The sequence below is a fragment of the Protopterus annectens genome, chromosome 8.part1 (assembly GCF_019279795.1).
Source record: "Protopterus annectens isolate FY-2018-M chromosome 8.part1, PAN1.0, whole genome shotgun sequence".
Classification (NCBI taxonomy): domain Eukaryota; kingdom Metazoa; phylum Chordata; order Ceratodontiformes; family Protopteridae; genus Protopterus; species Protopterus annectens.
In genome coordinates, this window is record NC_056742.1 from 304469029 (window position 1) to 304479069 (window position 10041).

At 39.3% G+C, this 10041-nt stretch overlaps 1 protein-coding gene across 1 annotated transcript in view; it reads right to left on the minus strand.

Moving 5' to 3' along the window:
• Positions 1-346: 346 nt before the first annotated feature.
• The window catches only part of VPS35 (VPS35 retromer complex component), a gene marked incomplete in the record, with an annotated part of 976266 nt that continues 966571 nt past the window's right edge, over positions 347-10041 (minus strand). Inside the window, 1 exon segment of the mRNA XM_044081892.1 lies at positions 347-1285. Coding sequence (XP_043937827.1) covers positions 1106-1285 — 180 coding nt within the window.

Below are 10041 nucleotides of genomic sequence, written 5' to 3' on the forward strand. Positions count from 1 at the left end.
TGACACTGTGCTGGACAAATCTCTAATTACTGAAAATATCTAGATTCATCACTGCAAAAGCAACCTCTGAGGAAACAGTGGGCCTACCTGGCTAACATACACAGCATTTGATTTGATAGTGCAGGCCAGATCCATGAGAGAAAACACCTGCTTGGGCAGGATCCTATCCAGCTATCTGTAAAGGAACCAGTGGGGAAAGTGTGAAAAATATTCTTTGTACTCGCTTAACTACAAGGATAAAATATGTTTAACACTACAAATTACGTATACACATATTATAAACAAGTACAATGTGAGAAACAAATCAATAACTCCATGAACATGATAAAAGAAAGCAATAATTATAAATAGTTAATAGCCATTTATTTTCACTTGTGTTAATAAAGTAATATTGAGGTGTAAATACACTTTTTAAAATTTACAATAGGAATGGTTTTACTTTCACTTAATAGTTCACAAATTCATTTTTTATTCAATACAGAACAAAAAGTCTTTGAAATATTAGGTGTACTGATGTGGTCCTGAATGGACTGCAGTGTTAAGCAAAATATAGTTTTTGCATTTGAACCAGGTGCTTAGAACTCTTCATACATGCATTATGCAATACTCTGAAGAAATGAGTTTTCAAATGAAAAGTTCAAATACAGCCTGATATACAAAGCTCCTACATGTTACTCACTGTAAATTCAGCGATCTATTAAATGTAACACATAAATAAGTAAGTAGCTTCTGCAAAGTTGGAATTCTATGGTAAACAAAATGCAGAAGCGGTATCAGAATGTACATAAAATTACATTAGGACAATGGTTCTCTTCTAAAAGGATAAACTGCGTTAGCAGTTCTACCAAGTCATGCTAAGTGAAAAATCAACAATTTGTCAAAATACCCAGAAGAAGAAATGAAGAACTGTCCAAGTTGTAAATTGAATTCAATAAATGCCAACATTTGCAAGTGCTGGGCTGGTAAAGTACAAATATAAGATTGGCAACTTTGACGGCGGCTCTGAAAGGCACAGTCTAGAAACATCTAAGACTAAATTAAAAATAAAGCAGTGTCAAAAGAAATAATGGAAGAGGTCAAACAAAGAATAAAGCTTTTTTTATTTTTACAGAACAAGGCCTTCATAAATTGGACCATCAGATTCTGGTGCTTCTCTTCTTAGACGTAAATGCTCCAAGGTGTTGTGGAAATGTTTATGGATCTGTTCAGTTTCTTCACTGGATTCTAAATTTGGAAGGTCTTCTTTTATCTTCTGTATAAGTTGATTTAAAACTTGAACTGTCACCTGGATTACAAACAGATTTACCAAGAGCTGTCATTAGCTACTGACATGCTGAACAAACAAAATATATTACCCACTGCAATGTAATTATGTTCTCTACTACATATATTTCATATTTTAGATATGAAAAATGTACAGAAAGTATAAAACACCTAGGGAGGGGCAATTCTCAAAATCATGCTATCTCACTGGCTGCTCATTTTTTCAGGTGTAAAACAGAATTATCAACCTGGAATAAGTGCCAAATGATGGATCATATGCAGGACACAGAGAATAACAGAACTGTTGTCATTAAATTATATACTCAGCTGCAAGTAAATGACTAATTTTAAGGGGAAGAGGACTTACAAACTGAATTTCACAACTACGCAAACATAAAGTCAATGAAGTAGCAACTGGTGAAGTTCAATATCCGAAGCCACTTCCCTGACCACTGTTTTAACACAGGACATCACTACTGGTGATCTGGTGCCGTTTCTAAGGATCACCAACATGAGGTTCTTTTTTCTTAATGTTTTTTTTTTCTTTTCTTTACAGTTCAGCAACTATGAAAGTGGTATACAAAAGGGTGAAGTACCACACATGGGGAAGGGGGCTAAAAATAAAACAGTTTTTGTTAAATATCTTGCCACGTTGAAGATCAGACTAGCTGTTTTCATCTGACTGAACCTTTGCCAGGTTGTAACTTGGCCATTCATAGATGAAGCCACATCGACATTGCATAGCTCACATCCCACCTCCAACACAACCAAAAAAAGCCTCCAGAACTATCTAACAACAATTACATAGCAATTTCAGTGATGTGTAAAAACTCAAATTGCATACTACCAATGAAAAATCTGTTCCCCACAATTTATGCATTAAAAAAAAAACAAAGATTTTATGTGTTTTTAAAATAAATTGCATAACAGCAACAGATGTCATTAGAGTGACTGGCATGCTACAGTTAAATCATACCGTAATGACTTACCCCCTTGGGCCTCATCGTCAAGAAAGCTCAACTGGCACAAGTTAAATATACCAAGCATTCCAATAAGACTTACAGTGTAAATATAACAATGGCTTGAATCCCAACAGACAGAATAACGGTTACCAAGTTGATAAGGGATTCAGTCAGCTAGCATCGACCATAACTGCTGCTACAAACTCTGAAAAAAAACCTTGTCTGTTTTTGTATAACATCCATTTATTTTCCAACTATCCAAGTCATCCACTTCAGGGTGTTTGGGGAGTCAGCCTATTTTGCTATCTTGGCAATTAACAGATAAAAAGGCAGAGACACTATGGCACTATATCCCACCCACCCTATCAGCAAACTGGAGAACCACCAGCTGATCTAAGGTATGTCTGAGAGCAAATCAGATTACCCAATGAAAAATTATGTGGACATTGAGAAAATGTGCAGACTCTGCAAAATAGAGACATCCACACTGACAACCGAACTGAAAAAAAAAAAAGATGATGATGATAGACAGCAGTGCTAACTGCTGCACTATTATGCCACCATTGTTTGTTTGCGTCTTTCGGCTTTTCCCGGTTAGGGGTTGCCACAGCGGAACTCTGGTCCGCTAATGATTGGCAGTAGAGTTTTACATGCTGGCTTGCCGGGCCTAACGCACAACTTTCAACGAAGGAATGCCCATTCACGCATGTCGCCACACAGAAGATGCTCTAACTGAGAATCGAACGGGCAATGTCTAATTGTGAGGAGAAAACCATTTACTTAATCTTAGATTACATTTTGGTGGGGATTCATTCTCTCAAGGATCTACTGATTTCAAAATTCACAAATCTTTTATACCCCATATGGAACAAATATGTAAATATTTTTCAAGATTGCGTTCTCAAAAATCTACATTTTAGGACATGTGAATCCAAGATATTACAATATAACTTCTCTTCTATTGAGCTTCAGGCCTTAACTAACCTCCAAAATAATAAAGATTTAGTTATTTTACCGGCAGATAAAGGAGGGGCTATTGTTGTTATGGAATGGTCATCATATCTGGCAGAAGCTCATAGACATATGTCTGATTGTATATTTTACATGGAAATTCCCTTAGATCTTACTATACGTTTCAAGAAAGAAATTGATAGTTTTTGCCACCATGCTTTTATAAAATGTGTTACTCAAACAAGACAATTGCACAGGAAGTACTTAAAACTATAAAGTAACTTCCACATTGGAGTACATAAGAAACAGATATGAAAAACTGCACAGTGCGGATGTATGCAACTGACAAATCCAGGAAAGTAGATGAGATACAGTTTTTTTTTATGTTGCAATAGGATTTTACTACAAAATAAGACAAATCTGAAAAATAAACTACCTGCTGTATAACAAATGAGCAACATAACAGTAGCAGTTGCCAGTTTTCTTAAACCTCTTCTCAAAAGAGAAGGATTAATGAGAATACGAACAGTAAAATAAGCAAGACGTCCAGTCAACAGATCTTCAGACAGATAATCATAACTCATCTACTAAACATACAAATCTCCCAAAACATTGTCGGTGATTAAAAGAAAATACCATTACGGTCATGTTTGCCATTGTTACTTTCCATAAAAGTGCATGGATTCTTAGTAACTCCATGAATGGTTTTCATCTTGCCAGCAAACCACGAAAGAAAAACATACGACAAAGGATATGTTTGATAAACAATGAAACAAGTGTTTGTGGAGGAAGCAAGCCTCCCAGTATCCTTGTACTCCAACATCTCTAACCAGACTAATTCTGACTGTATAACCTTGGGGATAAGGGGAAAACAGACTTACTCGTTTAACTGCACCCCCATTCCTCTGCAGTGGCAATTAGCTTCTACTTCCACATGACTACAGAGCCAGACACATTCCTGACCCTAACCCCCTGCTCAAAAAAAGATTTCTAGCCACTGTTCAAACTATGTTCATTTTCATTGGAAGATATTGTTCCACAGGATGCATGACTGATCTGTAACCCCATTACTTCCTCACCGACACACAAAAAGGCTGAAATGGAAGAAGACATTTACTGATGAAAATATTTATACAGAGTTTTTGCAAATAGGCAAAGTATAGTTGTGTACATAGTTACTCTCAACATCTACACTTATGGTATCTTTACTTTTGCAGTAAAGACTTTTGGATTTACTGTCTTGCAGAAGCCTAACGTCAGCCTGAATATTACAGACCTCCCCCCCCAGGCCCTGCAGATGCCCTCCCTTCCAACATCAGGATGTCTAGGTAAAGGATCACTGAATGGAGCTATTTCTTCAGGTCTTTCTTGTCCCCTGACCAGAGTCCCACTCTCTCCAGAGTAGTTAGGAACATGACTGCACACAGGTCCCCATGCCAATTTGGGATTAGAGAAAGGGGAACCTAATTAGGAATGGAAAAATACTTGTTAGAGAAACCCAACATATATCTTAAAAGCAGGAGAAAACAAGAGATGGGGGGATTGAATAGGTATCGCAAAAGTGAAGATACTTAAGATCTATGCTTAAGGCAACTTCTATACAACTATACTATGTTCGTCATACTTCACAGTTGCAGTAATTACTCCTGGGAAGACTTCCAGAGCTACAATGAGATGGGAAGATGGTCAGAGTGGCCAGATGAGACTTTGCACAATGGCCGAGGAGAACCCTATTCTGGCCCTAGAAAATGTGTGGACCATGGTCATGTGGCTGCTTCCAGTATGGACTAAGTAGGTAATCCTCTAAGGAAGACAGTTGTAGCTGCTACTGCCCTAGTACACAGTGGGTTCTTAACTTGTCGGGTACTGACTTTCCACCATGTTTGTAAAAGGCAATGCAAAGCAAGCTACTTAAAATAGTTTGCTAAAAATAAGGAAGGGAGACCAGTTACCAAAAGCCAAAGTCAACCTATTAGATTTCTAGTGGGGTTTTCTCTTATGCAAGTGGAATCAGAGTCGTTCTGTGCACATCTGAGTGCAAGGTTTGCACTCCCTTGTTTTGAGGATTTGGAAAGAAGACAGTGGATTAATGGATTGGTTCAGTGAAAGTTCAGAAACTACCATGGGCATAAGAGGGGTTTACATGTAAAGCAATTCTTGTTCTTATGGAAAATGAGATAGGGTTCCATGCATTGAGGGCTTTTAACTCATTCTCCAGGAGGAAGTGAAAATTAGCAGGAGGGTAGTTTTCCAAGTGCAGAATCTGAGGTCTGCAGAGGTGGCAGGTTCATAACGTAGTAGGGTTCGTTTTTCTAGAGTAGAATTTACATCCCAAGGCAGAACAGGGGCCCTTCTTAGTGGTCTCAAATGAATGATACCCTCACAAAACTGCTTCATAGTATAATGATAAAAGATTGATAGAAGAACAAATGTCATTGATCTTTATGGAAGCATTGGACAGGACAGAATTGTAGAGTTCTGTCAGACAGCTCAAAACCTGGGGCAGCCCAGCTTGAAATGACTGTTGCCCTTTAGCCACACACCAGTGTGAAAATCTTAGCATTTTGAAATGTGTGATTTTTCTAATACTTGGTCTTCTGGCTTCCTTGAGTATTTGAAAGAAGTCTTTAGAGAACAGGTGTCTGGGGAGTACAAGTATCACAATATCCTACCTGCCAGTTTGAGCATGCCTAAGTGAGGGTGTGTAGTGCATCCTTTGCACCAAGTTAAGTCTATTTTCAGAGGCAGCACCCATGGTTCTTCTCTGGCCATGCAACAGAGAATGAAGAACCAGTGCTGTCTGGGGCAAAGGGGGGCTATTAGGATCAACCCTTGGTCTGTCCTCCCTCATTTTCTTAAATACCCTTAAATGAAGGATCTGGGAGGAGAGGCACATACAAATAGACCTGTCCAAGGGAATAAAGCATCTATCCCCCATATTGTCTTGTGTGGAACCCTTGAGCAAAATTTTGCGACTTGCTGTTCTATGAGGAAAAAAAAAAGTCTGGGGAAAATTTCCCTTTTAAGCATCCACAAGCAGGCAATTTTCTGTTCCTTGTAGATACTGGACCAGGACTGCCAGTCCCATTCCCTGTGCCAGACTCCAGAGATTCATGGCCATTTGGCATAGAGATTAGGAGTAAGTGCCGGTTTGTTGCTGTACCACATTACAGTTGTACTGTCTCTGGTGACCATTTTGTTTTGAAGGATACTAATATTTATTTATTTATTTATTTAAATTTGTTGACCGGGAGTGTCCGACTGGACGTGGGTCCATTTTCAGTGGAGGCCCGGGGAGAAAAGCTCCACAGTACAATAAACAGACAGTAGTTACATTGGCTTACATAGCGATTAACAATTTAACATAGAAATTACTTACAACATATTTACAGATGAAGAACATAGTACATCAGTAGACAACTAGAATCTTTATCTGTGAAGTACATAACAGGCATTAACAAATGTAACAATGAGAAGTTCCTGCTGTATAATAAGTACTAGGCTTATGAGCATCTGAGCTTGCTATAATCAAGGTAGTTAGTGGAGTGGAAAGAAAGGTAGTAGTTGGATGGGGTGGATGATATTAGAGTGGGAGTTGCAAGGGCATAGCCAGCATGTTTTTAGGTGCGCTTTTAATAAAGTTTTGAAGTTGGTGCATGATGGTATGGAGGTAATTGTGGGTGGGAGTGAGTTCCATAATTTGGCTATGACGCAAGAGAATAGTGCTTCACCAGCACAGTTATTGGCTTTAGTGATCTGCAAGTGATTTTTCTTGCTGGATCTTAGTGGTCTGGTGGTGCGATAGGGTTGGAGTAGATTCTGGAGGGATGGGACATTTAGTGGATGGTTTACTAGTTTGTGGGCGAGTGAGAGTTGATACCACTGAAGGAGGTGAGGGAGTTCAAACCAGCCCAGTTCAGCAAGTGAGAGACAGTGGTGACTACGGTAGGATGCCCCTGTGTCGAATTTGGCGATTTTGTTGTAGCAGGTCTCTAGCTTGTTTAGATCACATTGCCTTAGGTTGGTATATACTGGAGAGGCATAAAGTAGGGTGGAGATAAGGTGGGAATTTGCTCTTGAAATCTTTGCTGCTTTGGTAAGAAATTGTTTATTTCTGTATAACGCTCCTAGTTTTTTGTGGACTTTTTTTATGGTCATGGATATGTGAATGTCAAATTTTAGTTTATTGTCTATTTCCACTCCTAGCAATTTGGTGTGTTCAGTTGGGTATATAGTGGTGTTGTCTTTTGCTGTGATGTCAAAGTGAGAGTTGTTTTGAGTATGTCTGGTGGGTTGGAAGATGAGAAGTTTAGTTTTGTTTGGGTTGAGTATTACTTGGGCATCGGATAACCATGTTTCAACAGACAGAGGAAAAGGCTTCCTGTGTGACTTTTTGCAGTTTGGGTAGGGACTGGGCTGAGCAGATGATGGTCGAGTCATCTGCGTATTGGATGAGTGTGCCATGATTGGTGGCAGAGGCTAGATTATTGGTGTAAACAGAGAAGAGTAGGGATCCAAGGATGGATCCTTGGGGAACCCTTATGGAGACAGGTAGTTGGGGAGATATGTCATTCTGCCATACAACGGATTGTTGGCGGTCAGACAGGTAACTCTGAAACCAGTTGGTGACCGATTATGAGAAGGATAGGTTATTGAGGACAGAGATAAGTTGTTTGTGTGAATATTTTCAGAACTGCCTTCACTTCTTTCAGGTTGATGCCTTTTGCTGTGAAGGTGCAGTCGGAGTTGCCCTGCAGAGTCAATTTCCTTTAAATGGGGGTACCAGACAAGGTCTAAAGCATAGCTGGCAAGGGCCTGGGTCCCTTCCTGCATATGGAAGGGAACTTTCCAATTTTGTTTGCAAACTTGAATCCACCAGAGGAGTTTCATCCTGATGCAAGGGAGGAGGGGAGTCTAAGGATTTTTTGTGGTGGCACTGGGTTTTCTTAAAATACCATTGTATTTTCTGGTTTACTATCATTTTATTGAAGTGGACTCGGTTGAATTCACTTTCCACGAAGTCTGGAACTCGAATGTTGACAATGTTAAATTCTGAAGCTACCTAGTGCAAATCTCGCCCCTATCTTGACCTGTGTTAACACTTCTCCCCAGGTCGAATTCGGGATGTATTTCAGCTACATCGGAATTAGGCACTGTGACTTTTCGCGGATGTGAGTCAATAAGATCATTTCACACAGTCCACTTCAATAAAATTATAGTAAATCATATTTTCTGTATTTTTAACACACACACACATTTTATATATATATATATATATATATATATATATATATATATATATATATATATATATATATATATATATATATATATATATATATATATATATATATATATATATATTTATGGGCGGCCACGGTGGTTAGCATTCTCGCCTCACAGCAAGAGGTTCTCCGGTTCGATCCTCGGCTGGGGTACCATCTGTGCGGAGTCTGTATGTCCTCCCTGTGGTCGCGTGGATTTCCTCCGGGTGCTCCGATTTCCTCCCACATCCTAAAGATATGCTGCAGGTGGACTGGACACTCTAAATTGGCCCTAGGTGTGTGTGTGTGTGTGTGTGTGTGTGTGTGTCTCTTCTGTGGAAGGCTGGCTACGGGCTGGCAACTTGACACTGTAAAACTTCACTGCCAATCATGAGCGGACAGGTGATCCGCTGTGGCGAACCCTAACCGGGAAAAGGCAAATGAAGAAGAAGAGATTTTATATATATATATATATATATATATATATATATATATACATATATATATATATATATATATATGCATATATACATATATACATATATACATATACACACACACACACACACACACACACACACACACACACACACACACACACACACACACACATGTATCTATATAGACAGAGAGATAATCTGCCTGGCTAAGGGTATCATGAAAATGCAGTAGACATAAGCCCCAAAATCCTGAAGAATTTCTTAACAGAAACAGAAGTTTCTCCTGGATAGTCTGGAAGTACTAGATCAAGACCAGGACATATGTGCTTTGGCAGGTATGCCTTCTAGTTCCTGGAATCCAACTATGCACCATAGATGGTATAACAGTGGAGGGCTGGAGATTGGTGTCAGCATGCAGAAATCTAAACAGGAGAAGTACCTCCATGGTCAGATGGAGGGATAAGTACCTACTAAGAGGCTTCCTGAAAAAAGCAGTTGGTAAAATATAGGTAAATAGGGGCACCCTCTGTCCTAAAATGGGCTATTAATGGAGCCATACATTCTGTGAAGACTTAGAGCAGTGGACAAGCCAAAAGGCAACAGAACTGGTAGCGAGCCTCCATATCCTGCCTTGAAGCATAGACCAGCCTAAGGTCCTTCTTTATAGGGATGTGGAGGTAAACATCTGTCAGATCCAAAAGGATATTAACAACATTTTGAATTTGGGTATCAGGAGGAATTTGTTTAATTTTCAAATTGGAAGATAAGCTTCCAAAGCCCTTCCTTCCTTTCTGGGGATCAGTAATAACCTTGAGTAAAACCCTGTACCTATATCTTTAATGTTCTGGTAATATAGAACCTTGTGCTAACAGCATTTACACCGGAACCTGCGTCTCAATTTGCTGTTCTTTTGTAATCTTGGGAATGCCTCAGAATTTTGGTTGGGTTGAAAACTGCATTTTGCAATGTGATTTTGGACTCATTTATCCTAGTAACATTTTTTTGCCAGTTTTGACAAAGGAGGGACAGTCTGTCCCAAGGCTTTATAGGAGGGGTAACAGTAAAGGTAGGGTGGCTGGGATACTTGTTTTGGGGAGGTGGAACAGACAGGTGCTCCCTGATGGATACCTGGGAATGGGACTCACCATGCCTGGTCTTACA